This window comes from Stereum hirsutum (assembly GCF_000264905.1).
Source record: "Stereum hirsutum FP-91666 SS1 unplaced genomic scaffold STEHIscaffold_4, whole genome shotgun sequence".
Lineage (NCBI taxonomy): Eukaryota > Fungi > Basidiomycota > Agaricomycetes > Russulales > Stereaceae > Stereum > Stereum hirsutum.
This window is the reverse complement of record NW_006763134.1, coordinates 2507013-2532798: the sequence shown is the minus strand read 5'-3', so window position 1 is coordinate 2532798 and position 25786 is coordinate 2507013. Positions and strand designations below refer to the sequence as shown.

Sequence of the window (25786 nt, the reverse complement as noted above, 5' to 3'; positions counted from 1 at the left end):
CCATCACGACCATCAAATAGATAATTTGAACATAGATAAAATATAAGTAAGCAGGGCCACCTTCAACGGTAAAGTTCAACTGCCCACGCGAGAGTTTGCCAACTGCTGCAAAAGCGACTTCATGGGGTCCTTCCCATTACTATCATCCGGCGCCAGCGCGATCAACGCATCCGTCCACGCCTCCATCGCGGCCTTATCCTCATGAAGTTTCGCACACCGCGCCATCCACTCATCGTTCCTCTCCCTCTGCTTCCTCTCCATCTCCCGCTGAAGCTCCTCTGTCCAGTTCGGGTCCTCTTCAGCTCTGCGTGCTTCCTCTGCGCACTCGTAGGTGTTGGCCATTCCGGCGTCGATGAGGGCTTGGCTCTCTTCTTCCAGTCTTTGTAGCTCCTTGGCGCGTTCTTCGTGTTCGAGGCGCATCTTCTTGACGTGGTCGGATAGGTCTCGAGAGGTTACGAGTTCGCGGGGCTTTTCGGGCGTTGATGTGGATTGTGAAGCACCGTCGTGGGAGTCCCCAGCGGATGTATCGTCGAGAAACCGTTTGGGGTAGGTGATGTAGGCAAAGGCGCCAGCTTCACGAGTGTTGATGGCCTTGAACCCACAGATCAGACGATGGTCCATCCAATCTCTGCGGAAAAGTAAATTTCGGAACGAATCAACGACGACCGGCAGGAATAGAGAAGAAAGGATAAAGACTCTTACAATTTTTGACACTCTGGACCACAATACCCTGCTTCTGCACAGTCCTTGCACTTCGCTTCTCTCCGCTTACTACATCCCCTCCGACTGCACTCTTTCTGCGGCTTCACCTTCTTCTCCAGCGCGTGCATCATCATCCACCCCGTCGCGGCTGCGTCTCGACGAGTCATATTCCGGCTATTGATGAAGGTGGGAGTATGGTCGGCCAGGCCATTGGGTAAAGGTCCGTGGGCGATGTCGAGGAGGGTACGTAGGGTTCGAACACGGGGGAACTGGGAGTGGAGCACTGGGCGGAGAGAAGGGTCTTTTTCTAGGGCAGCGGAGAATTCGCTGAACAGATTGCCGACCGAGGCTAACAATCATACGTTAGCACGGGAAGTAGGTTAGGAAAGACGGGAAGGAGAGAGGGCGAAAAATGCTCACCAGCGACCTTAGGCATCTGTTTTATCTGAGGCAGAACTTCGTCCAGTACGTCGAAAAGCTTTGCACGGACTAGCAGCTTTACGAAGTCGGAGGCCTCTTTGGGAAAATGTGCGCAGCCAGTTTCCAAGACCAACCCGAGTAGCCTGAAAACGTTCATGAACACTAGGTCGCGCACTTCCTTGTCGGCAGCTGAAGCCATGGCACTTTCGGGATCCGACGATTCTTGGGATGAAGCGTCAGCCGTCTCCTCGTCTCCGACGGCTTTGAGCACCCCCAACATACTCTTCCAAAACACCTTATGACATAGTAACGGTTTGAAGAACGCCGGGGAAGGCTTCGGTTTCGCTTCAGCGGCGTTCGAAGTAATCGCGAAGACAGCTCTGACGGCGAAACCACATTGCGTCCTGTTGATCCATCCGTATAGGTTACTCACCCCCGTGAAAAACAAGGATGCTGAGCTCTTCGTCGATTGGAGGATACGGGCGGTAGCTGCTGGCGGTTTTGGGTGAGACCGTCTGTAAAGGGCTAATGACGTATCGGGTGAAGGGTCTATCATGTCCATGATCGTTGCAACTGTGGTGATGAAGTCGCTATCGGCGGTCGACAATACCCAGTAGCGCGCGAGTAGTGAGATGGTGAGGTCGTTTTCGCGGTCGATAATGCTACAGAGGTCGAGTATCATTCTGAGCTATCCGTAGCAGCGGATATAGGGCCAGAAGATGGGAGAGAGATAATGCGTACCTCAGAAACGAGGGATCTGCATTAAGCATGCTTCGAGTCAAAGCGGCAAACATAGTGCGTTCCATGTATTCAATACCGTCGAGAGATTGTTGAGGGTCGGTCCATAACTACCCGTGCACATTGATAGCGTTAGACTGTGTATAACAATGTGAAAAACGACAAGCGTACGCGGATTGTGATAGCTGTCCAATTCTTCTTGACGGTGGAAATGAATAACTTAGTGGTGGCACTACTGAGAGATTGACTCAGATTCATGCTGCTCTCGCTCAAGACCCTCAGTGCAGGGTACCATGAGGACAGGACCTATATGTATGGGTCAATATACAGGAGCGAATAATGCGTGTCGAGAGATGTAGGCACACTCGATACGCAAGGAGCTGACTTACACCTGTGTTTTCCTCGTGAGCAGAAACTGATGGATCCTGGAAGCTTGGAATGTCGAGAAGAGCATGACATAGTGTTTCTACGATGCCGCCTCGCACGAGACGTTGCCACTGGTTCCCCCCGGTTGCTTCCGCTGCTTGAAGACGAATAGCTTCGAGTGCAGGGAATATGTCCTTTAGGGTAAATGTTTGTTTAAATCAGCGATAAAGATGGATTGGTGCAGAAGGTGACACAGAAACATACCATGTGCACATCTCCAGAGGCATTTCTTGAACCGAGTGCCCCGAGACGCAGGACATTGACAATGCGAGTACAATTACTAGGCTCTGCGACTAAGCTCTTCCACTTCTCGAGGTTGTCCATCCTGTACGTCTTGATATCGGAGAAAGACATGTTTCGAAGGGAATCCTAGCCTTGTCTACGATAATGAACTAAGAGAGAGCCGTACTGAACGAAGACAAGGGAACGGAGTGCAATGGCAGGACGAATGCGGCGACTTGGAATGGGTCGAGCGGAGCGCAAAAAAAGCGATTTCAATTTTCGGGAGCTGCCGCGTTCAGGGGTTGGCAGCGCCACTGACACAAAGTAAAATAGGAGTACACCACATAATTGGCCGACCTAAAAGAGTAAAAAAACGAGAAGCGGACATACTACCACTATATCATACATGAAATCCACATTCTGTCTCCTGCGGACCCAAAATTCCAGGAAAAGATGCGATGGATGTGACACCCCTGCAAGCGCATTCATTGTCCTATCAGCGCACTCGTTGTCCTGCATACCCTATTTAGCCGCCCCCTTCATGCCACCCATTTGAACTCTACACTCCCTCACTCAGTTGATAGGTTGGTCTTGCTAGGAACTCTTGGTAAGCCCTTGTTCCATGGTGCATCCTCCTGCCTTGGATCGGCTGCGTCCTCTGGCGCCTCGGTGAAGGCCACACTGTATCGCTTCGGAACAGAAGGCCTGCTCGAGTGCGACATCGTACTTCTAGCTCCACTTGACAGACTGGCGAGCTGTACTGAATGGCTTAGCTCTTGGCGCAGTCCATCACGAGAGTTAAGCCTAGCATGATCAGAGAGGTGTCAGCCCCCGAGAGAGCGAGTGTGGCGAGAGCTATAAACGTACGTGGATATGAACGAGCAAGGGTAGACTGTAGAAAGCTGTGATCAGCTTAATGTCGCGCTAGTAGTAGACGTGAATGGACTTGCGTCGGGCAAGTATGAAGAAGAAAGGCGAGTAAACAAGGTTGGAAGGTAAGGTCAAGAACTATGAATATTTCCCCGCGTCAGTCGAGTTGGCGGGAATCATGAAACAAGCCCTTACTGTGATCAGGGCTAGGCTCGCAAATACTCTGGATGAACGAAGGATATATTAGCCACCGTTGAATGACAGCATGTTCATTGCTGAGGAGACATACGTGGTGAGCAGGCCTGACCGTTCGTTGGGAGAGTTCAATAAGTGCGCAAAGGTATACTTTGGTGATACGTACAGGTGTTCAAGGAGTAAGTTATCATCCGGGTCAAAATCTTGTTCGTGCTATATGAGCAATTCCGCGATGTCAGATATGTAAGCATTCGAGGAAGACGTCTTGGACAGAGACTTACCCCGTGAATGTGCTTTTAGTCTTTTGGAGGTAATACATCATAGAACACATGATGATCACATCTCCCGTAAGTTCGAGCGAGATAATCGAGATAGTCCATTTCTGTAGTATCAAAAACCATGAGGTGGGCAGGAAACGAACTCATCGGATGCAGACACACCTTTCCGAGAACAGTTGCGGCTAGAAGCTCTTTTCCCCATCTAAAACATGGTTTATCGTCGAATAGAGGAGATGAAGGGTTGCTCAAATCTCAAAAGACAGCGCTTTACTTACACCGTAGTGACGAATACTATGAGGAAACGGTAACGATAAGAAATTTGTTAGCAGAACAGAGAGTGAATATGCTACTGACGAACGCTCGGTGCTTCAGTAATTGACGTCGATGAATGAGATTTGGAATCTATCAGCTGAAATTACCACTTGAAGCAAGGATGGGGAACTCACGTAGAGCAGCTATAGCAAGTATAGCCTAGAAATCATAACGACGTCAGCATGGTTCTTGCTCTTTTTGTCAAAGTCCATTCACTGACGACGACAAGGGGAATGACAAGGTTCTTTTTGCTGACTATACATGGTGAATATTAGCCAAACGTCGGGGGAGGCTAAAATCAATTGCGTGCTGACGATGATAAATTCTCCAGGCGAAGAAGCTGATGGAGATGTGTTTTGTAGATTAGATATTTGTGACGTGCCATAAACCGTCTTTCACTCACAGTTGGATCATTGTACCCATCAGTATCTACGACATCAATCAGTGAATGCTCAGCCGGAGGTTGATGATAAAGTACCTACAGTGATGGGAACCTCGATCTTTGGGCAACGGTCAGTGATATTGTGTCATGTCTGCTAAGCCGAAATGCGCACCAGTACGCTCCTGTGGTCCATGTGGGCTTCAGTACTTGTATCCCTGGACGACATCAGGACGTACCAGGTAGATTGCTGAAGAGCATCATAATCCCCAAAGTTGGTGATCGCGTAATGATAGAAGTATATTATGATCAATGCCTCATGAAATGCATCCAGCGACCTGAGCCCGAACTGAGTAATAGGTTTCACCCGCGCAGGAAGAGGGTCTACTTGCATTAAAGAAGCCACCTATAGTCAAGAGAATAACAGCATGAGCCTGATACCCTTTGAAAGTCGAAATGAACGGACCATTAACTTGAACGCGAGACGATCATTTTCAGAATACCGAGTGTAATACATGTACGCTTGAAGAGTTGTTATCCCGAATATACTATGAATATTCAGATTGCCACTGTCAGATGAGAATACACTCTTCATCAGCGACGACGTACATGGCCGAGAGCAAGATTCCGATGAACGTGATACCGAGCGTATCGTCTAGAGGAAAAAGACTCGGCATGGTAGTCAGGGTCAAAAAAAAAAAGATGCGAAGGGAGACGATTTGAGACCTGCTGTGTTATTCTCTGTCGACCTCGAAGGCTTTGTACCATCCACAACGGATCCACAAAACTGATGGAAATACTAGTGTGATATTATTGGACGGATGAGGCTCCCTGGATCATTTAGAATGTTCGCACAGCATCAGCGCCACGGACACGAAGGCTCTTCTCTTCACTGAAAAGCCACTTGATGATTCACGACAACGCTCGGCGGCCGAGAAAATTGAGGATACGTGCATACCCAAGGAGAGAGACGTTGCTGAGAATCACTGCAGAAGAAAGATCATCAAAACTAGGCACCTATCAAGGCGGGAGACGCAACGATTGGGGGAAAACATAGAATTTCCTTATACGGAGCGTAGGAATACATGGTGAGACCTGTCACCTCGGTAAGGGATTGGTAAGGGATGATGGCGTGGGTATTCACTGTCTTGTCCCTACCGTGAGGTCGCCGCGTGTAGTCCGATCCGGATCAAGGGCAGCTCGGTATCCCCGTTGCAGCAGAATCAGGAAAGACAGGATTTTGATCGGGTTCTGAGGCGGGAGTCAGGAACATACTGGAGTGTGAGAATGCAAAGACGTGAGTGTGGGACTTATACGACGATCACAGAGTTCTGCATGACATACCACTTTTGCACAGGCAGTCTCATGAAATCTACTCGGGCAGAAGGTCACTATCTATTAGGCAAATGAGATGGGATGACACGTACGGAGAACCGTTTTCACGATATTTCAGTACCTACGATATGTACCAGCCGTGTGATATCTGCATCAAGTATCATTTTTGGAAGTGCAGCGGAGACAACTTCGGTAAGAGTCAAGGCGAGTAATTCTACGGGAGTAAAATAAAGCACTGGGAACACGATCATCTCCATCTTGGACGCTCTCATTATAAGCGATGAAGAACGAGGCATGAGGGCGAAAGTTACGACGGCATTGGCGTTAGGCCGTTTGAGTAGAGAGAAGGCATGATTGTGCACATCATGAACAGGTCAAGACCCGATATGCAAGAAGTACGGGGCCTTCGCAAAGAAGAGTGAAAAAGCGGGAAAATAGTAGCACCAAAGCCACGAAAAGTCCAGCCGTGGGTTTGCAGTCATGATTATCCCCATGATGATTGACCGATCACATAGCTTTATGAAAGAGTTGGGGGCCCTTCAATGTAGATGATGAGAATGAAACGGATGCCATGCTCACCACACTCGGCACGTTATTGGAGGTTATTTACGCACACATGAGACGGGTGGCGAGCATTTGTTGGTTGTAAGTTATACGCATAAGCCCCTCGCGGTGTAGGGTTTCTAGTAACGACTCTACACTGGCAGGATCCTTCAACCGGATCGGTCACATACATTCGACGCCGTCCAGAAAAAGTTTGCGTGAGTCGAAACGAAGAGAGTACCAAGGATGTCCAGTGCTGTCGCTCGAGAGATAGCAGACCTTTGAGCTGACGGCAAGGCAGAGCAGCCGCCCCGAGATGCTGATCGTGACAGACAATCCACTAGCGCTGGGAGAGGTAGTGGTCAATACCGTTCTCTGTCCCCTGGTGGGATGAACGACTGAGACGGTGTGAGGTGGGACTACCGCTTCACCACCAATGACAACAAGGATGAAAGCAGAAAACGAAGAAGGCGAACAAATTTGAGCTGCCATAAAATTGTAGAGTTGTTTCGGGTGGTGCAGAAGTTGTGCAGAGGCGGGAAAATAATTCGAACTCCGCAGAGCCCGATTTCACCCGGCCGTCACCGAACTTGCCAAAGTCACGTTTGCCCTTGTGGGATCGCAAAAAATTGCAAAGTGCCTCGACGTTTGGCTCTTTGGTGGCCTCCATCGTAATGTGAAATGTCTGATGTACAAAAAGCATTGAAGAGCGGGACACAGGCGGAATGTCCCTTTGACACGGAAGACAAAAGACCTACATACGTCCAACATCATGTCTAACTGCCCGTCCATCCCTTCGGCTACATCAACCAGGGCCCAAAATTCACAGCAAGAGACAGTCAGCGATAACCACACACCACCACCGTAAACAGCTAGTTGAAGAAACGAACCTTAACCTCATCCCCAACCGTCCTCACAAACACGGCTGGCCTCTCCGTGTTACTCAATTTCTTCGCCTCCTCGTCCCCATTATCCCAGTTGTAACTTACCCCGATGGCAAGCTTGGTTCCGTCGCAATTGAAGTCGATGGCGGGTATGGCCGTGTTGTATCGTGGGTATTGACGGAGACGTTTTTTGACCTTATGGTCCCAAATAGAGACGGTTCCGTCTGATCCGGAAGATGCGAAGGTGTTGTATCTGAGACGGGTTCGGCAGAATGAGAGATATTTCGATGCCACTAGGAGGGGAACGAAAAAGAGAGGGAGACACGTACACTGGATGGAAGGCGAGAGAATTGACGGGATAGACGTGGTCTACGTCGTCGATCGTTTGTCGATGACATTTGAACGCATACTTTTTGCTCTGAACTTCTGGACTGGGATCAATGAACTCGACAGCTATCCGTCCCTCCACGCTCGCGGTTGCGAATCCTGTAAAATGCGCCACCGCCACACATGCCCACGAGAAGGTCAGTACCATCATTCAATGCTCCGCCATAACCTTTCCCAACCACCAGTGGTACCAGCTTCACAAAGAAAAAAAGGAACTCGCCTTGTCCGTCCGTCATACAAGCCAACGCCCTTGTCATATACTTCAAACTGCTCTCCCTCGTCTGCTCGGGCTGCTTCATATTCCGGATGTCGTAAATGTGGAACAGTCGACTGGCCATCGCGACGACGAGGCGGTTCTGCGCGAGGTCCATGAAGTAGACGCGCTCTGGGAGGTCGTGCTTGCTCTGTTCTGGTGTCGAGGCGCGTGGGTCCCAGAATCGAACAGTACGGTCCCAAGAGCCGGTGATGAGTTGGTCTGTAGTTTCGCAAAGTAACAAAAATGAGTATCGGTCAGTTAGAGTCAACGATTGGCGCAATAGCTGGAGAAGAATGCACTGGTTTCTGAGGAGAAGTTCATGCTGGATACTGAATCTGTGTGTTGACCCAGATGGTGAATCTTTTCCGTCTCAAGCTCAAGTCTGAACGCGACATGGCCAACACCCCTGTCAGCTGGAAACATACATGAAGAAATGAGTTTGGTACGTACTCTCTGACATGTGTCTCCAGCCCTCCGCTGAACGCTCTTGTCGCGTCAGGCGCCCAAGTCACTGCTAATACCGCCGCTCGATGGTCGAACTTGCATTTTTGCTCGTTAGCGGCAACATCGTAATAGCGTACTGTCTATTGCACAGTCAGAATGTATTCTCGCAGGATATTGTGAAGAAATGATAGGCGTACTGCATCCCAAGAGGCAACGAGAAGCTGGTTCGGGTCTTTTGGTGAGAAACGAACGGATGAGATGCCGTCAAATGGTGGCGAGGAGAGCTCGATTTGCTCTGTATGATCACAATAGTTCAGTAGAGTTTGAGGCCTTACCAAACGATGGACATACCAGACATCGAGTATCGAATACGAACAAGAACAGGGATGGGTAAGATATGGCGGTTGATGAGTGGCAAGAGCAAGGAAGACGCGGTTCGAACTTCGCCACAGCTGTCCATTTGATCTATGCCACGTGATCCGCAACTGCCGTCGACTCTGAGTCCGGATTCGGGATGGTGAGCCCGCACAAGCAACTTCCTTTCTCGGATGTGCCCCGCGCGTTGGCTCTCGGCCGCTTCCGATGTCCCGCCGCGCTCTCGACTTTGCATATCGCTCGACTTTGCCACAATTTAGCCTCGGCCACTCAGGCTCTTTATGAAATATGAGAAACATTTGATCCGTAGCATATTTTGTCCCTTTGAAACGAATTGAATACTTGTTGCTCCCTGACAAGCCTCAAAAAAGATGTCTACCACTACTCCCTCTGCCCAGCACAGCGTAAAGTCCAGCAAAAAGCCCAACAAAAAATCTCGCAAGGATCCCTTCATCATCGTGACACCCCTAGAGGCGAGCGGCGCCCATGTTGATCTTTCGTCGCGTCGCGTCGGCGCCCAAATCTATCTCGACCACCTTCGTCCCACAGAATGTCAACGCTCGGAGATTGAGCGTCTATACCTGGCGGGTCTCGCATTCGAACACCTCTATCGCTGTCTTGACCAGGATGACCAATTGAGCGCTGCAGCCCTCCTTGCCTCGTTGGGCTTGGACACGGACTCGCGGGAGTCACTGACGAACCGCTGGCATACGAGATGGAGCCAACCCAGTGGTCAGAACAAGGAAAAGACCTGGAGAGTCTTATATCAGTGGTGTGTGCAAACATAATCATGGCAAGACAGAATAGGTCAACTAACTGATTTACAGTGCATGCGGTTATAACCATTCCGCTGCAGGCACAAAGTCTCGAAAGAACCCGCTACCTTTCACAGAATGCCCCGCGCACGTTGAACTCACCTATGTTGCGGAGACCCAGAAGATCCTTCGTATACGTGGCTTGGTGGAACATAACAAACCGTGCTTAGATGCTGAGTACACTTCGATTCCCACCCGACCGCTTCATCCGTCCGTCTTCGCCGTCGCTCTCCGGCAGCTCGCCGAAGGAGTTAATTTGGACGGTATTATGGAGAAGAATAAGGCTATGTTCCGTCAGTCCTTGTACCCCGAACAGCCTTCAGATCTACGAAAGAGTGGTTCTGCTTACCGCTGGCTCATAAAGCGGCATGACACACGTTCGTTGTATCGTCAGTACAACCGCCTCCACGGTGTCAACGTGACAGAAGCGGCCCACATCAACGTGGACGAATGGCTGGACAAGGACTCACCGCGTTATAACGCGGATATCGCAGCCGCGGTATTCCACTATTCGGCTCGAGCGCAAGTGGGTGATCGCTTCGAGGTTTGCATTGCGACGAAGGCGATGAAGGAGGCGGCGTGGGCGCACGGGCACAAAAGTCAGATAATGCTAGATGGAACGTTCGGAGTCAGTGAGAAGAAACTACTTCTCTTTATACTGATGGGGCTGGACGAGAAACGGAGGGGCGAACCTTTGGCGCTGTTTCTATTCTCAGCTCCATCTGGAAATCGCCACACAGCCGCAGGTTACAATACCGAGATCCTCGCAAAGCTTCTTTCGAAGTGGCGTGGTACCCTCGGAAAGCGTAATGGTGAAGGATTTTCCCCAGCCGTCGCCATCACCGATACCGACCTCATGGAGCGAAACGCTCTCGCACAAGTCTTTCCAAATATATGGTTGCTGATCTGCAAGTTTCACCTCCGTCAGTCATGGCGAAACCACCGTAACAAGCTCTTACGAGGAAAATCACCTGTCCATATGTCTGTCAAGGCCCGCATGTCACGCGTCGAAGCGGAACTTGCATCCACAACGGACTTTAACCAGGCGAAGGAGCTGCTGGCGAAGGAGAGAGCTTTCCTGGAGGGGATGGAACAGGATCATCCGTCAGTTGCGAAAAATGGGTTGGACCATCTCACGTACCTTGGCGAGGGTTACTGGATGAAGGACGAATCCTTGTGGAGGAGCTGGTCGGAATACGGACGTCGATATGCCGCTGTTCTACTCGAATGCGAGATCGAGGGGGTACTCACCACGACGAACCATCTTGAGTCATTCAACGGTGTTCTAAAGCGACGACATCTCCGTCGTTGGCAGCGCGGTAACCGCCGTCTCCGAATCGACATCCTCATCAAACTCCTGATCCAGAAGATCTTACCGGCTATCTTCGAGCAGCGCACCCTCGAAAGGGAAGAGGACGCACGATGGGATCATCTTCTCCTTTCGCTTCCCGGTGGAGCCGCTCTCGTGAAAGGTCTTCGCGATAAGTCGCGTCAAGCATTCCTGCATCCGGTCGCATACCTATCCGTAGACGAAACTCGTCAGCAATCAGCTGTCGACCTTCTCCAACACGATCAAATCAGTCAGCCCACGTACGAAGAGCACACGCGCACCTTTCTTTTCTCGTGCTACTCTGCATACGCAACTATATACGACCTCCACCCGTCCTTGTACTCCATCACACTTTCTCTTGACGGATTCGCATCGTGCTCATGTCCTGACTTCGCACGCATTGGCGGAGCATGCAAGCATCTTCGTGCAGCGCTGCTCCGGTTGGACGCTTTCCGAGCTACGCACCCACACACGCCCATTGTCAGCTTACCAGCATCCGAAGAAGAAGCTCGAGCGCACCAAGCCGCGAACCTCTCAAGCAGATTGAAGGACTCTTCCGCACACGCAGCCCTTGCGGTCTCTCCTGCCGATGCATCAACATCCCCTGCTCGTGGTATTGATGCCTCAGTGATTGACGCCACAGCGCAAGAAGCCAACGATACCCTGTTTGAAGAGATAGAAGGAGACGAAGACGAGGGCGCAGACGAAGACGAAGAGGAGATTGAGAGCGATCTGGAGAGCGTGGCGACGGACGCTGGGGAAGAGGACGAGTTCTTATTCACGGCCCTCGATGAGCATGGGAACGCTCGCCGAGCCATCGAACAACAGACGCTGGCACGCGTTCTATTCGATCTCACGAGTGTGGCGCCAAGACTTGGTCAGCTGGGCGGGTACTTGAAGGAGTTAGAGGGGGAACTCTCACCGGACGACATGAAGAAAGCCGCGGACGCTCGAGAGCATATCACAATGCTTGCCGACCAGCTTGACAGGATCATGAAGATCAGTGCCACTAGCGACAAAGCTGAGGCCTCCAGTTTGCCTTTAGCGTTGCCAGAAAAGCCGGTTCTGAGTGCACCAGTATTCCCTGGAGGTAGAGACAGCCATAGTATAACGGACACCGGTATAGACGGTCGCCACAGTGGCCCAAAGCCGTCAGGTACGGAGCGACTTCGACGGAAACGTGCCGCACTAGAGCCTCCATCACCGGAGAAGGGATCCGCGAAGAGGCATCAGTCGTATTCAAAGGACTAGAGTACATTTACCATTGCTTTCAGCTTTACACCAGTAGAATACAAAAGCAAGAAGATATATAATGGTGCAAGCAAAGAGAGTGAGCGGCCGAGGCTAAATTGTGGCTAAGTCGAGCGATATGCAAAGTCGAGAGCGCGACGGGACATCGGAAGCGGCCGAGAGCCAACGCGCGGGGCACATCCGAGAAAGGAAGTTGCTTGTGCGGGCTCACCATCCCCGGATTCGGCTCTGAGCGCCTTTGTCTCGACCAACACGAATCAATCCTCAGGTATGTTATTTCTTGTACATAGCTTGCAGGCACCAGAATGGCTCATCATCGACCGCTGTCGTCTATTTTCCTCCATGATCCCCATACACAAGCTCTAAACACCCTCCGCCACAATGGCTTCGAGCTGCCTCTATCCGTATCCTCGAATTCCGGACGATATCCTACGCTTGATCTTTCACGATGTTGCACCATTGGCGGCTGCAGCAGAGATTCCAGTTAGCATTGATGGTCATTGGCAAACCTATCAACGAACAAGTGATATCAATGACATTCGGTCACTCATCCATGTCTCGCAGGTCTGCCAGCAGTGGCGCGCAGTGGCTCTTGGTGCCGCCAACCTGTGGTCGAACATCTGGGTAGAAAATGACCACTGGCGCTACGAAATGCTTACCCGCACTCGCGACGCACCTCTTATGCTTATACATCTCGATGACAAAAAAGGCATATCGGCAATGATGCCTCTTATCTCCCTTTTACATCGTGTTAAATACTTGCGTCTGAGAGTCAAGCGAGGCGATACACCGACCCTCTTCAACGGTCCATTCTCTCACTCTGCCCCTCTCCTAGAGACATTCAGTCTTAAACTATGTAACCCATCGCCAGTCCTCGATATCCCCCGCAATCTGTTTGCCTCAGACACACCCAGACTCCGTTCTCTCTGTATCGAAGGCCGGTTATCTTCCAAGAACCTTCTTCAGTCACGCATTCTGGATAATCTGACGGAGTTAAGACTGTCACGCCCGGGATGTTCCACTGGCTTGGACATTGTCTGGTCCGCGATCTACCGCATCCGCAATCGGCTAGAAACACTTGTCCTTCACAATGTCCTCCCATACTTCTCTTCCGATCCCTCCTGGCCCCTAGACGCTGGGAGAGCGTCTGTCATCGACCTTCCGAAACTCACCCACCTCGAAATCAGCGCACAAAGTCACGCTTGTGCATCTTTCACGAAACAACTCAAGATTTCTCCGCACGCCAAAGTCTTCTACGCGATCACGCACACCGAAGATGTAGACGGCCGAGCTGTCGCGGAATACTTCCCATCGATGCTACATCCTATACCGAGGATGTCAACTATTCAACTACGTTCCCTCTTCTTCTCTGTGGGTTGCGCGGAGGACTACCCCGATGTCCCTGTTTTCAAATGTGGCGCTGGGCGTCTTGTTGGCCCCCTTCGTGATGAGCCGAAGTCGTTCGCCACTGGAACCCAACTAACCATCCATTTCGACCTAGTAGATCTTGCACCGGCAGAGGACGAATTCACCATCGTGTATGCCATATGTCATTGTCTATATCTTGACTCCGTCCAAGACGTCGTTCTCCAGCAAGTTGGCCTCGCCGAACCGAATCGTTGGATCAAGCTTCTGGGACGATTGACAGGTGTTGAGAGGTTGGTACTTCGGTCGAAGGAGTCTCTGCCGATCCTCGCTCTTTTAGCAGGAGTACTCTCGTCTTCAGCCGCATCTGAAGAGTGGCTCGAGACATTCGGCGCAACATGCCCGCTCCCGCGCCTGACCACCCTCTATCTCCTCTCGTGGGACTTTCGAGAAACCCACGTCGGGAACCCCTTACCTCTTGAATCGATGAATGCAGCTACGGTCATCGTGGGCGATGAGGACTTACTCGGCGAAGGCGAAGGCGAGGTTGGTATACCTGCACTTCTTCTAGATGTCCTTCGTAGGCTCGCGAGCCAATCGGACCCACCTCATCATAGAACTGGAGGGGGCTTGGCGGAGCTGCAATTCGTCGACTGTCATATTACGGAGACTCAGGTGCAGGCGTTCGAGGGTGTTGTTTCGAAGGTTTGTCTGGACGGAGAGGTGTCAGATTGATTACCACGGGCGCAGCTAGGCCTCGACGCCAGGCAATAATGAGAATGCCTTTCGCTCGGTGTATATGCAGAAGGGACCGGTCGGTGATTACCTATGTGAGGGAGGTCATTTGTCCCCGTAACATCCCGTTCCGTTATTGCAGATACAACCCAGTCCTTTCAGGTATTTTGGGAAAATGACGACGTTAATTGGAGAAAGAACTGGTCATACGGGCCTCTTTGGACGTCATGGGCAGGTTATCAATACAGGTACGGTATCTTGGAGAGGTGATCAAGACAAGTAAGGAGGACGGCAACAAAAAACCGAAGAGGCTACAAGACAATGATTGATACAGCTGATTTCGTAGAGTACAAGGTACAAATTCCCAAACAATCGCAGACACGCCGTATCTTCGAATGGGGGAAAACGAAGGGAAACGTCGACGTCGTGGCGTCGGTCTCGCCGCAAAACATCGCAAGCACAAGGTCCAAGAAAAGTAACAGCAACGTCAAACGAATACTAAATGCGCTACCTTTTGAGCAGCACACCAACGGAAATAGCAACGTCGCCCTGCTTCGGACGCCATGCTTCAGTGCGAAATCGTAGTCCAGGTGTCCATCGTCAACACACGAATACCTTCTCAACGGCTCTCTCCAACGTCTCAATCTGCCCTCCCGCCACTTGACATCCTACCAGGCGCAACTCTCTCAACCCAAACCCAGTGTCGTCGGCCTCCGCGCTCCGTCGATCTACGAGCGTGCGGAGGCAGTCCAACAGGACCGAAGGTACACCGTCTTGGAAATCCCACTTGGCGAGGACAAGGGTGGTCAGGCGTGGAAGCAAGCCTTCCGGATATGACGGATGCAGTCGCTCTTTGATAGACGAAGCCGAATCGAGCCCAGAGATGAACGCGAGTATGGGTAAGGGGTCCTTCCATCCCAAAATCAACGTCTCCAGGCTTCCCAGCCGTCCCAACAGCTTCCCCCATCGCTCTGGTTGTGCGACCCCACGTTGGACGATCACGAAGTCCTGTACATGATCCAGAACGAGATGATCACATATGAGGGAGTGAAGCGTAAGGTCGTCTTCTGGGCGGTCGGCTTCGTAACGAATGTATGTTTCTGACAGGTCGAATGCGATGGTGAACTGGGCACCGGTGGCGAACACCTTGTCCGAGGACTGGGGGACACCGAGGAAGCGACTGGTGCCACATTTGATAGTGGGGCAATTGTGATAGGAGGAGACAAAGACGTATAGCGATTTCAGGGGCAGGGAAGAGATGTTCGGCATGGGCTGGAGCAAGCGCGGGGCATATTCCGACGCCTTTCTATCGAGCATTTCTTCGTGTACGACGTCGCAGAAAACGACAGCATCGGGGGAGACTTTGATGCGCCTAGCGAACCAGCAGCACCCCCGGATTTGGCCTGAAATTTCGAGATGGGTAAGGTTCGGGAGCTCAATAACGCACGCGTTCCCATTATCGAAAGGTACAAAACGCTTGCTGGGGATGAAGGGTAAGACGTCGTCTAGGACAAGGGTCTCGAGTTGATGACGGATGGGCGTGATAGCGCGCCAGATGTCGTCGAATGTTTCCTGACATCTCCCCGTCTGAGAGAGTCTCAACTCCGTTAAGTTCCGGAGAATCGGTGATCGAAGGAGGTTGTCGAACCCAAACACGCCTTGAATGCATAGTGAGCGAAGGAGAGGGGCATCTCTGCCCAGAAAGTCGAATAGGATCTCGACGAATACGGCGTTGCGGAGATCCGGATATGGGGGAAGTCGGAGGTGAAGACGCGATAGAAGAGGCGTAGGATGAGATGGTGCGCCGTTGAGGAGCCCCTCCATGTCGCAAGCCCTAACATTTACTCAGAGGTATTCAACACGATATGAAAGAGAAGCGAGAGTCATCAAGGTTGATATGTTTGCTTCGGGGTGAGACCCGAACAAGAGACAAAGGTGCTTGGCGAGTGCGGGTCAACATTTCGTTCCGCCAATGCGTGTTTTTAAGCCAAAGGTTCGACCACATTTTGGGGTTGTCCAGTGCGACTGAGCGCCATAGTTGACAGACCTGCGAAGTGCGAATGGCTGATTAGATGTCGTGGAGATCTTTTTCTCGGTTGTAGACCATGGAGGTTCTGTAAAATCCACGGGGATTTCTCCAGCTCCGAGTGGAGGTGCAACATGACGGAAGATTAACGAGAGAATCTCAGGTGGAAGTGAGGAAATCTAGGCAGTCGAGGTCACTTCGGACCACGGAAATTTTTATTCTCTGTCAGCGGTAGACTCCCACATCCCTTGAGAGGGACATAATTCAGACCACTGTAGGCTGACGAGGTACATGCAACCATAGTCAGTGAAGAGAGCCAAAGAAGACGACGCGTGTTAGAATTTAGAACTGTGGGATGCTGACGTAAGGAACACGCTTTACGTCAGCGTCGCGTTACAGCGCGTACTGGACGCGTCTTTTCTTTTCGTCTTCTTTACTCTCATCTATTTTACACTCCCTACTTGTCCGTCCCCCCAATAGAGGGCCGAAATAATACTCCATTTACCCACCGGTACGAAAATGCTATCGGAACCAACTCATACAACACCAGAGGGAAATTCTCCTGTCCCGGTTCAGTGTACGCAGTCGGGCTCTAACGTGAAGGTACGAGGTGGCACGAGCGGAGACTAGCTTTGGAGCGACTAAGATATTTTGCTATAAATCATAGGATAATTCAGAAACTGATACCGACGCCACTCCTGGTAGCCGATCTGGAAGCAATGAAGATGTAAAGATGTCGATTGTGGAGGATACGGTGGAGGGCTCGAAGCAGATGGCCTATCCACCGGCAGCAGGCGAGAGTCAGGACTCACAGTCCCAGGAGATAACGAACACCGATGATATACTCGAGCATCATAGGTTGGGCTCTGAGGTCTGCAAGGAGCATGACAGCGAGGAAGAGGTTACCAAATCGCTAGTTAGGATGGAGGAGACAAGTAGCGAGATCCCCACGAGTGATGAACGTGTAGCTATACCAGGGACAAACGGAAAAACAGGGAACCCCCATTCAATGGCCGTCAGTCAATATTGATTTTGTTTGTGCTTCATCGGCCTATATTCGGTTTGCAGTCCTAGGAAGATGTTTTTGCTGACGAGATGGGTATTTCAGGCCTCTGGTTCGCTCGACTCACGGGGCAGAAAACGCAACGACCGAGACAGCGTAGTTGAAGTTCCTTCTGGGACTAAGCACGGTGATGCCCCAACTGCCAGTAACGATCCTCGTGATGGGCCACAGTCCGTCGACAGTGGCACCGAGGTTTGTCGTAGCTTGAACTCTGGATAGATCTGATGGCTTACAATTACGAATAAATGATCACTATAGGCTGTACTACCCGAAATCCCATTGGCGGTCACTGGCCAGGTTATCCGGGCAGTGGAGAACGAAAGTGTGGTGGAGAGTGCTCAGGATCCTTCCAAGACCCCTCGCAGCGAAGTAAGTTGCATTCGAAAGCCTAGTTCTCCAATTCGTACACTGATATATTCTGCGGCTTTCCACAGTCTCACAGCCACCATATTACTGCAAGGTCGGATGGTGATGTGCCTATGCAGGGTGTAGTCGCCACAACGGGTCTCGATACACAGCCCACAGCACAAGTTATCGCCGCCGTCGAAGGCTCCTCCGGCTCCACTCACGCCCCAGATCGAGTGCAATTGACTGAAGAGGTCGTGGAAATTTCGTCTGACGATAGCAAAGATGAGGATGAGGAAGATTCAGAAGAAGAGTCGGATTACGAACGTCTGGAGGAGTGCATCAAGGTTAGTTCTATTCTGTGATACCTATTAGGTATGTTCTCATGCTTTTATACGTATAGGACGAGCTCCGCGCGGTCCTGGATTCCTCCTTCAGTGCCTCACCCGGTACATTCGCCTCCATGACCTCCTATACTACGCCTCCAAATCCCGCCATATCCATCACCGGCTTCGGAACGCTCGGTCTCCCTCTGAGTGTCACAGAAGCCTCTCGCCTCCGCACAGTCTGCAATCGCGCACCGTTCGGAAAAGGGGAGCGAACGGTGGTGGATACTGAGGTCCGAGATACGTGGGAGCTGGAGCCCGACAAGGTTAAATTCGGGAATCCTGATTGGAATGGGTGGTTGAATGAGACGGTGGTAAGGAAGGTGTGTACCGATCTAGGTGTTCCGGCGGATGCGGTGCCAAGGATGGAGTTGTATAAGATGCTACTCTATGAGACGGGCTCACAGTACGTCCATTCTGTCACTGGTCAAAGACTCTGCTGATTACCTTCTCTAGCTTTCACGCACACCAAGAGTACGTGCCACAAATAGCTCTGATATCATTCGTCATGACCTCTCAATAACTTATCGTCATTCAGCACCGAAAAATCTAACGGAATGTTCGCCACTATCGTCATCGTCCTACCATCGCAATTTCAAGGCGGCGAAGTCCACATCTCTCACGGCAAGAAAAGCAAGGTGTTTGATCCTGCCCAAGGCAGTCTCTTCACGACCACAGCCCTATCCTGGTACACCGACGTCGTCCACGAAGTCAAACCTGTTACCTCAGGCTTCCGGCTTGCTCTTTCCTTCAACCTCATCCGAAATCCCAGCGCTCCTTATGTCCCCAAACCCCCTTCGCTCGATGGTCCTGTTGAAGATCTAGAACGCGTATTGAAGGCGTGGCGGCACGCTGAGATCGATGGCGAGGATCCTGTGACGGGCCAGGAGTTGCCCCAGAAGCTAGCGTATATCCTTGATCACCAGTATTCGCATGCGAACCTCTCATTCGACAAGCTCAAAGGTCGAGACCGGTCTATGGTCCTCAACCTGCGAGAAGTATGCGAACAGGAAGGGTTTCAACTCGGACTTGGGAGTCTCAAATTCACCCAGTCAGGAGAAGCGGAGGAAGATTATGGGGGCTATCGCGGATATGGTCGGTATGGGCGTGGACGGCAGTACGGATACCAGGGGGACGAGGGTGTAACGATGGGTGAGATCGAACATACGAGCTGCACGGTGCAGCTCATTTCTGGCCCAAACGGAGAGTGCCTTGGTAGGGAGGTGGCGTTGGAGATGGATGAACTCATGGTAGATGAGAATTATTTTGACGACGAAACACCAGATGACCAGGAGTATGAAGGCTATCAGGGAAATGTACGTCTCCTATCTTATTTCTCAGCGCCCGGACAGTCACTCATTTATCTTCTGTTCACACAGTGGGCAGGATCTTTGGAATACTGTACGCTCTGCGTCTATCTAAATTCAAATTGATCTTCTCTGACAGATGCATACCTTTGCATATCTTTCAGTCTACCGCCGAACCGTCCTTCTAATATGGCCAGATTCACAGAACGTCTCCGTTGTGACTTCAATGGGAGGTACAGCCGCCGCCATAGCCTCACTCCGCGCCAACAAATCTACTACACCGTCAAAGCATGACCTTGACCTAGTCGATATCGCTCTTTCCTCGGCTGCGATCTCAACAGAGACAGGACGCTTGGTAGCTGACTTGGCTGTCCGATGGCAAGACCCTGCACTGTGGCTTAGAGCAGTCAATTCGTGCAGAGCAGGGAGCAACGTCTCTGTCTTCGGTGCTACGAGGCTTGTGGCTGCATATGACAAGTTTGCGTTCCCATCTGTTGGGCCCGTGTACGTTCTACCTTTCTTGCTTCAATTTAACTGCGATGAACTGCTTACCTTGAATTGCTTTCAGACTCGACAATGTGATCTCCAACACGACTTCAACGACCGCTCGCCTGGACTTTATCTCAATTCTTCAGTCTCATCCTAAGGTCTCCATCCAACCGTTCTGGAATGCACCAGATGGATGGTTCGATGCAAAGAGCGTCCAGGTTTTGAGATCATTACGCCAGGTCGGAATCAACGACATCTCGTCCATCGTATCTGCGGCATCGACCCAAGGAGGGTGGGCTATCTTGAGAGACACGTCAGTTGTCTCTTTCTTCCGCATCCTTAAAACTGTTCTGAATACATTTGTCTGTGTAGGATCATACCGCAGCTCGTCGCCTTCAACCTTCCGCTGGATTGGTGGAAAACATTTATCCAACACATGCGCCAGTGGACGCAAGACCCTAGTCATAGCAACTTTCAAGGTTGGGTGGAGCCCGTCATCGCAGCCGCCGGACCAGTGTAAGTTTTTGAATTCTGTTGATTTCGATGTAAGACTTTACTTACAGCGCCCTAAGGTTCGAGAAAGCACTCCTTACGGCCGAGTCGAATGCTCACCGGTTCCAGATCATTGATCAACTTCAGCAAGCCATTCCTGACGGTTTTACGCCACCCTTCTCGACGTGGTTCGATAGCAAACGGGACCAGGCTCTCACGAATTTGAAAGCTGTGAACTCGAACGACATTCCTTACATTGTATCTGCTGCTTCGGCCTTAGGAGCTCTGCCCAAGCTACGAGACATGTACGTTGCATTTCGTTCGATTTAGGTCTTGTGTGAAACGCTCACCCTTTTGACGAATTTCCATCAGAGTTCTCCCTCAGTTCGTATCGTCCAATTTGTCTGCTGCGTTGTGGACGGATTTCATCGAGCATCTACATCTACGATCGCAAGGACAAGGTGGTGAAAGATTCGACGGTTGGTTTGATCCTGTTTTTGCAGTTGCCCGACCCGTGTAAGCAATGTCATTCTGTCACTCGAATACATAACTTACTAAATCGTCTTTAGATTCGAGAGTGCTCTTCTAGGCATGACTTCCAATGTTGGTCGATTCACTCTCATAGAGCAAATTGGACGGTTGGTACCTGGAAGTGATGCTCTGAAGACGTGGAGTAGCGATCAACGTTCATGGGCCGTACGATCGCTCGTGGCACCTAGAGAAGAGGACGTACCACTCTTCGTCAAATTGGTCACGGCCGACAAAGACTTTATGGCCAGTTAGTGAGTGCTTCGTTCGTTCGTTCGTTCGTTCGTTCGTTCGTTCGTTCGTTCGTTCGGCTGCGCTTTGTTAAGATAACTGTTCAGTTTGATCCCAAAGCTGTCACAAGAAACGGTCGAAATAGGTTTTTGGAACGAATTCATTGCACAGCTCATCGCAGAGGAGAAGAATGAATGTGTGGGGCTGCCTGTGAACTGGCGAGAGATGATCGTGCCGCTACTCGTGCAACCGTATGTCTCCGTTTCATGTCGAATGTTTGATAAAGCTCACTAGCTGGCACGACAGTATCGCACGCCTGCTCGCACCGTGTACGAGCAACCAGCAGCTCTTTGCTGTATTCGAGGGCGTCGCCACGCTCATGCGTGGACAGCCCGTCTTCGGCGATTTCATCGAAATTCAGAGGCGGGCAGCATTCGACAGGATCCAAAAGCCAACGAACAACGACGTCCCATGCTTCATGCTCGAGATGCAACGAGACCCCGCCTTCGGGCCAACAGTGTATGTCATTACGGATCCTCTCACCTATCTCTGCTGACCAAGGTTCGTGTTAGGCTATTTCCTAAGCTACGCAAGTTTGCGTGTGGTGTGGATTTCTGGAAACATTTCATTCGAACAATCCAGTCGCAACGAGCCTCACTTATGCAACACGGGTGGACGCATGACCCTTTCAAAACCTTCATCACAAACCTCGTCGACACCGCAATAATACAGACTCCCATCCAAGCTGCCGCTCCGCCACCGCCACCTCCTCCTACATACGGTTACGGTGGGAGATACGGGTTCAACGTACCGCCTGCAACGCCGGCAGTCGTCACTACCATGAGCGATCTACTCACTCTCTGCATAGAGACGAGCAACTTCCTTTCGTCTTCTCATCTATTCCACAAACTCTTCACCATCTGCGTCAGTCAGGACGCCATCCAACACACCCTGCTCCCTTTATTCCCCATCGTCGTGAAGCTCCTGCAGAAGCACCAACTCGCACTCGACACACCTCCATTCGATATCTTCTTCCGCGAGGCCATCAAGACCTACGCCACAGGCCTCCTCGGTCCCAAACCCTCCCCTACCAGTCGCGTCTGGAAGGGCGCCAAATCGACATGCACTTGCACCGACTGTCAAGAGGTCAACAGACTCATTGCCAAGCCGGACGCAAAAGTGGTGTGGCGAGCAGCTCAAGCCCGCAGGCAACATGTCGAACTCAAACTCCATGGCCTTCCCGGTCTCACACTCAACACCGTCCGACACGGCTCGCCACATGGACTGGAGATCACGAAGTCCGACGCATTCTTGGAGGCTGAAATTTGGAAGAAGAGGAGCGAAGAGGGTATAAAGCTCCTGATGAGTGTTGGGAACCAGGCGTTTTTGTCCAGGCTTTGGACCCACCATCCTGGAGGACTCGGCGCTGTTGTTCTTGCACTCAAAGGGTTATCGAACGCCCTGACTCTACCCACACCGGACGCACCTCCTGTGCCCCACCCTCAGCCTAATATAGCCACTCGTCCAGATCAACCTTCAGCCAATACTGCTCCGGTCCCCGTCTCTTCAACCTCGACGGCCACCCCCACGGTTGCTTCCCCACAAGCCCTTCAGGCGGGAAATACTGTGGCCCGTGTTGCGCCTTCACACCCAGTCCCTAGTTCCTCAAACGCTCATCCTGCCATGCCCATCGCTGCATCGAATGTACAACGACAGCCCTCGGCTTCGAATCAACCCACGTCCAAGACGGTCCCTACCAAGCGAAAAGCCAACATTCAGAACGTGGACATCGACCTTACGCTTGATTCAGATTGAGTGGTTGGAAGTGTGGCGGAGTGGGTGGTGGTGCTGGTGGTAGGCAAGGGCAGAGTTGTACATGACTTATCTTCGTATCCTGCTCCATTCCTCTTTCGTGCCCTCGACGTCGTACTAGATTTTTATGCTTAATGTCCTATAATGGTTGCTGAACGTATACAACTATATTATCAATTGTTCCTATCACAATCAAGGGAGGGAGACTCCGTCACTACATAGCGAAAGGGGTGACGCGTATCAAGTCGTAGAAAGTATGCGGGCGTGTATGGTTGGATATGTGATTATTAGGGGTTAAGACTGCAATAAGTGTGCGTGCGAGGAAGTAATGACAACATTGTGAATGAACCAGAGAATTGAACGGGCTACTGGAAGAGAAGGAAATGCCGAATAATGAAAGAAATGCCGAGTATGAAGGAAATGCCGGACGGGAAGGAAATGCCGAGTGTGAAAGAAATACAGAGCAGCGACGAAGAAAACATGGAGGAATAAGGCGAATTATGAGAGAGCAATGTCAAAGTGAAGCCTAGGGTATACAACGAAGATAGATGAAAGTGGTACGAGACATAAAGCGATACAAAAGCAGCAAAAATCAGAGAAACTTGTCCCATGTGTCCGAGATAGACCGTCTCAACTACATATTCTTGATGAGACGGGGCACGAAGCCAAAGGTCGAAGGACCGCGAACATCGCGACGGCCCACGATGAAAATTTCATCGCCGCGCTGGAACGGTAGGTCCTATGAGCATGGGTGCAAGGCGTCTTTGTAGCAGAAGAAAGCTCACCAAGGGCGCAAGGCTCCCGATCTGAATGCACCAACCATCGGTCAGATTCCGGACCATCTCCGAAGGACAAGTCAAGACACCCACCTGCGGCGTTTGCACATCAAACTCGAGATCCTCTTTCATCTTCTCGATCTGTTTCTTGGTATACTTCGCGCCATGTTGTTTGATGAAGCGGATGGCGAATCTTTGTTTGGCGAATGCGTCTTGCCACAGATGGTCGCTGGTATGAATGAATAACAGCGTGCATCAATATGCGATATATGATAGTCCAGATTGGAGGGCTCACCTTAGTTTGAGGTGCATATGCTCCACGGAAATGGAAGGCGTGTTCTCTACCATAACGCAAAAGTCTAACTAGTTGTACAACGAGTATCATATGTGGAGCTGTACTCACCCAGAATATTGATCAAAGCCTGAGAAAAATGACATCAGGCTAATCACGGGGAGTATGATTGTGAATGGAGCCCACCTTCGTCATGGAGCCGTTAGAGGACACGCTAGATGCAGAGTGGATAGACTCAGAACCATCTCCGTCGAAATCGACCTCCCAACTTCGCTGGTGATCCTCGCAAGCAGAGATAGATATCTGAGGATGAACAATAACCAAGCGTAAAGTTCGGCGTCTGGAGGGATAGAGGGTCAGTGGACATACGACGGTGGGTACGGCCTTGATCTCCAATCGACAACGGGGACCACATTTATGGGTAGCTGAAGCCGGGTGTGCGACGGACACGGACTGACGGATCTTGGTGTAAGGCATGATTGCAGACGACTTGACGCGGCTTCTCGCTGACTTCATCATCATGATCGCCCTCACGACCGCCTTAAACTTGGTGAATTTCGCCTTCACGATGGGCTTGCCGCGCTGCTTGAGTTCGGCTTCGGTGGCCACGGTGCGAGCTCGGCGGGTAGAGCGCGTTCGCAAAGCCATGACGGAGAGCTCGTCCTCTGGGCTAGTAGGGGCGACGGCTGGTAGAAAGGCATAGTAAGTAAACTGCATAGTCCAGAGGGTATGCAAGGTGTAGACACGTACGCAGTGAATCGCGCCGTTCTGCCCGAAAGGAGTTGCAGCGGTAGTGTGGAAGATCGAGCATGGTCCCCGAATGACAAGAATCGAAAATTGCCTAAGATGAATGGTCATTACGGGCGCGATAATGTCAAATAAGGTCAACGCACGGTCAATCTGCTTCCAGTTGGCAAGGGGTCAACCAGGTGCTTTCGAAGATCCTGTGTGCTCGTTAGCCTCAGACAGTCTAAATCCGTAAGAGTGCGCTACTCACATCATCCACGATTTGTTGGAAGTCGGAGGATATCAGGACTGCGTATAACCTAGAGTCAAATTACGGATACAAACTATCCAGGTAACCGCTCACTTTCATCCATCCCGTCCTCTTCATGAGAGGGTGGACGAAATACGCCACAGTCACAGTGGCCAGGCACACTATAATCGCCCAACTTGCGCCATGTTGTGCCGGCGGCACACCACAGTGGCGTACATGCATTATCGTCCTTTAGCGTTTACCCCGCTGTGTAACTAGTGTACGGGTATATAAACCACTTATCCAAGTAATGTATATATATGTTTTCTGAGTTACATATGCGCCATTTACAGCACAATGAGAGTTGTGCTCGAGCTGGAAGGAGGCCTTAGATCGAGCCCGGTCCGGATATCCGCCGTGCCGCTTACATACCAGAGTCAAAACGACAGACCCATCGTAAAGAAAGAGTTATTGCTAGCGCTTTCCGGCCTCCTTTATTCTCATAAATGTTCATGGGTACTCGCAAGGCTGTATATGTGTCAGAGAAATTGTTTTTGCACATGTCTATGCATTTGTTCTTCGAGTACAACATACAACTGTACGATATATGCTCCTGCACTACAACTCGGCACCACCCGGCCTTTTCACTGAACGCCACCCGGGAATCTGAACTCGCCCTCGCCACCCGTAAATCTGAACTCACCCTCGGGAGTCAACTCGTACGCGAACGGGTTGTTTGCCAAAAAGGAAAACAGCTCCCCATTGTTTTCATATGCGGGGGCTGGTATGTTGGCAGCTGGC

General features: G+C 51.1%; 8 protein-coding genes across 8 annotated transcripts; 3 read left to right on the top strand and 5 right to left on the bottom strand.

The window, feature by feature from the left end:
* Positions 1 to 75: 75 nt before the first annotated feature.
* On the bottom strand, positions 76 to 2708 carry STEHIDRAFT_167183 (uncharacterized protein; the record flags this gene model as incomplete). Its single annotated transcript, XM_007302149.1, has 7 exons — positions 2491 to 2708; positions 2250 to 2420; positions 2032 to 2166; positions 1864 to 1970; positions 1123 to 1784; positions 703 to 1051; positions 76 to 628 (listed from the first exon to the last, which is right to left on the bottom strand). The coding sequence occupies exons 1-7, from the start codon at positions 2638 to 2640 to the stop codon at positions 76 to 78; spliced, it is 2127 nt and encodes a 708-aa protein (XP_007302211.1). The 5' UTR covers positions 2641 to 2708.
* A 369-nt stretch (positions 2709 to 3077) lies between these two features.
* Positions 3078 to 5394, bottom strand: STEHIDRAFT_120022 (uncharacterized protein; the record flags this gene model as incomplete). Its single annotated transcript, XM_007302148.1, has 20 exons — positions 5269 to 5394; positions 5152 to 5197; positions 5009 to 5090; positions 4935 to 4948; positions 4772 to 4880; positions 4646 to 4663; positions 4567 to 4592; positions 4478 to 4503; positions 4384 to 4418; positions 4298 to 4322; positions 4206 to 4217; positions 4127 to 4142; positions 4014 to 4053; positions 3855 to 3955; positions 3740 to 3786; positions 3668 to 3680; positions 3574 to 3601; positions 3459 to 3516; positions 3376 to 3400; positions 3078 to 3312 (listed from the first exon to the last, which is right to left on the bottom strand). The coding sequence occupies exons 3-20, from the start codon at positions 5057 to 5059 to the stop codon at positions 3078 to 3080; spliced, it is 879 nt and encodes a 292-aa protein (XP_007302210.1). The 5' UTR covers positions 5060 to 5090; positions 5152 to 5197; positions 5269 to 5394.
* Positions 5395 to 7058: 1664 nt separating this feature from the next.
* STEHIDRAFT_76311 (WD40 repeat-like protein) lies at positions 7059 to 8805 on the bottom strand. Its single transcript, XM_007301575.1, has 8 exons — positions 8743 to 8805; positions 8589 to 8686; positions 8398 to 8531; positions 8247 to 8329; positions 7912 to 8166; positions 7634 to 7790; positions 7311 to 7557; positions 7059 to 7220 (listed from the first exon to the last, which is right to left on the bottom strand). Exons 1-8 carry the CDS (start codon positions 8747 to 8749, stop codon positions 7197 to 7199), a joined length of 1005 nt encoding a protein of 334 aa, XP_007301637.1. The 5' UTR covers positions 8750 to 8805; the 3' UTR covers positions 7059 to 7196.
* Positions 8806 to 9089: 284 nt separating this feature from the next.
* Positions 9090 to 12027, top strand: STEHIDRAFT_120017 (uncharacterized protein). Its single transcript, XM_007302147.1, has 9 exons — positions 9090 to 9469; positions 9684 to 10191; positions 10274 to 10487; positions 10553 to 10659; positions 10723 to 10766; positions 10833 to 11100; positions 11193 to 11368; positions 11443 to 11754; positions 11834 to 12027. Exons 1-3 carry the CDS (start codon positions 9138 to 9140, stop codon positions 10484 to 10486), a joined length of 1053 nt encoding a protein of 350 aa, XP_007302209.1. The 5' UTR covers positions 9090 to 9137; the 3' UTR covers position 10487; positions 10553 to 10659; positions 10723 to 10766; positions 10833 to 11100; positions 11193 to 11368; positions 11443 to 11754; positions 11834 to 12027.
* Positions 12028 to 12543: 516 nt separating this feature from the next.
* Positions 12544 to 14262, top strand: STEHIDRAFT_109572 (uncharacterized protein; the record flags this gene model as incomplete). The annotated part of the gene is made up of 1 exon (XM_007302146.1): positions 12544 to 14262. The coding sequence occupies one exon, from the start codon at positions 12544 to 12546 to the stop codon at positions 14260 to 14262; it is 1719 nt and encodes a 572-aa protein (XP_007302208.1).
* A 600-nt stretch (positions 14263 to 14862) lies between these two features.
* Positions 14863 to 16086, bottom strand: STEHIDRAFT_155042 (uncharacterized protein; the record flags this gene model as incomplete). Its single annotated transcript, XM_007302145.1, has 1 exon — positions 14863 to 16086. One exon carries the CDS (start codon positions 16084 to 16086, stop codon positions 14863 to 14865), a length of 1224 nt encoding a protein of 407 aa, XP_007302207.1.
* Positions 16087 to 16807: 721 nt separating this feature from the next.
* Positions 16808 to 23099, top strand: STEHIDRAFT_167180 (uncharacterized protein; the record flags this gene model as incomplete). The annotated part of the gene is made up of 18 exons (XM_007302144.1): positions 16808 to 16891; positions 16956 to 17303; positions 17397 to 17543; positions 17610 to 17720; positions 17786 to 18043; positions 18100 to 18488; positions 18539 to 18556; positions 18621 to 19398; positions 19462 to 19483; positions 19554 to 19893; positions 19958 to 20191; positions 20251 to 20394; positions 20442 to 20675; positions 20743 to 20886; positions 20940 to 21152; positions 21237 to 21380; positions 21436 to 21648; positions 21702 to 23099. The coding sequence occupies 18 exons, from the start codon at positions 16808 to 16810 to the stop codon at positions 22942 to 22944; spliced, it is 5064 nt and encodes a 1687-aa protein (XP_007302206.1). The 3' UTR covers positions 22945 to 23099.
* Positions 23100 to 23230: 131 nt separating this feature from the next.
* STEHIDRAFT_167179 (uncharacterized protein) lies at positions 23231 to 25109 on the bottom strand (the record flags this gene model as incomplete). Its single annotated transcript, XM_007302143.1, has 11 exons — positions 23231 to 23665; positions 23727 to 23747; positions 23811 to 23946; positions 24013 to 24058; positions 24121 to 24139; positions 24196 to 24312; positions 24379 to 24695; positions 24760 to 24850; positions 24903 to 24953; positions 25007 to 25044; positions 25100 to 25109. 11 exons carry the CDS (start codon positions 25107 to 25109, stop codon positions 23576 to 23578), a joined length of 936 nt encoding a protein of 311 aa, XP_007302205.1. The 3' UTR covers positions 23231 to 23575.
* Positions 25110 to 25786: the final 677 nt, after the last annotated feature.

Excerpts from the sequence above, each read along its gene's own strand:
- STEHIDRAFT_76311 (XM_007301575.1), bottom strand. Across the intron at positions 8,330-8,397 it reads CTGGAGACACATGTCAGAGA|ACTTGAGCTTGAGACGGAAA; the intron begins GTACGTACCAAA and ends TGTCGCGTTCAG. Across the intron at positions 7,791-7,911 it reads TTGTATGACGGACGGACAAG|GATTCGCAACCGCGAGCGTG; the intron begins GCGAGTTCCTTT and ends CGCATTTTACAG.
- STEHIDRAFT_120017 (XM_007302147.1), top strand. The coding sequence starts at position 9,138 with ATGTCTACCACTACTCCCTCTGCCCAGCACAGCGTAAAGTCCAGCAAA. Across the intron at positions 9,470-9,683 it reads CGGGAGTCACTGACGAACCG|CTATGTTGCGGAGACCCAGA; the intron begins CTGGCATACGAG and ends CGTTGAACTCAC. Across the intron at positions 10,192-10,273 it reads GGCACAAAAGTCAGATAATG|CTTTGGCGCTGTTTCTATTC; the intron begins CTAGATGGAACG and ends GGAGGGGCGAAC.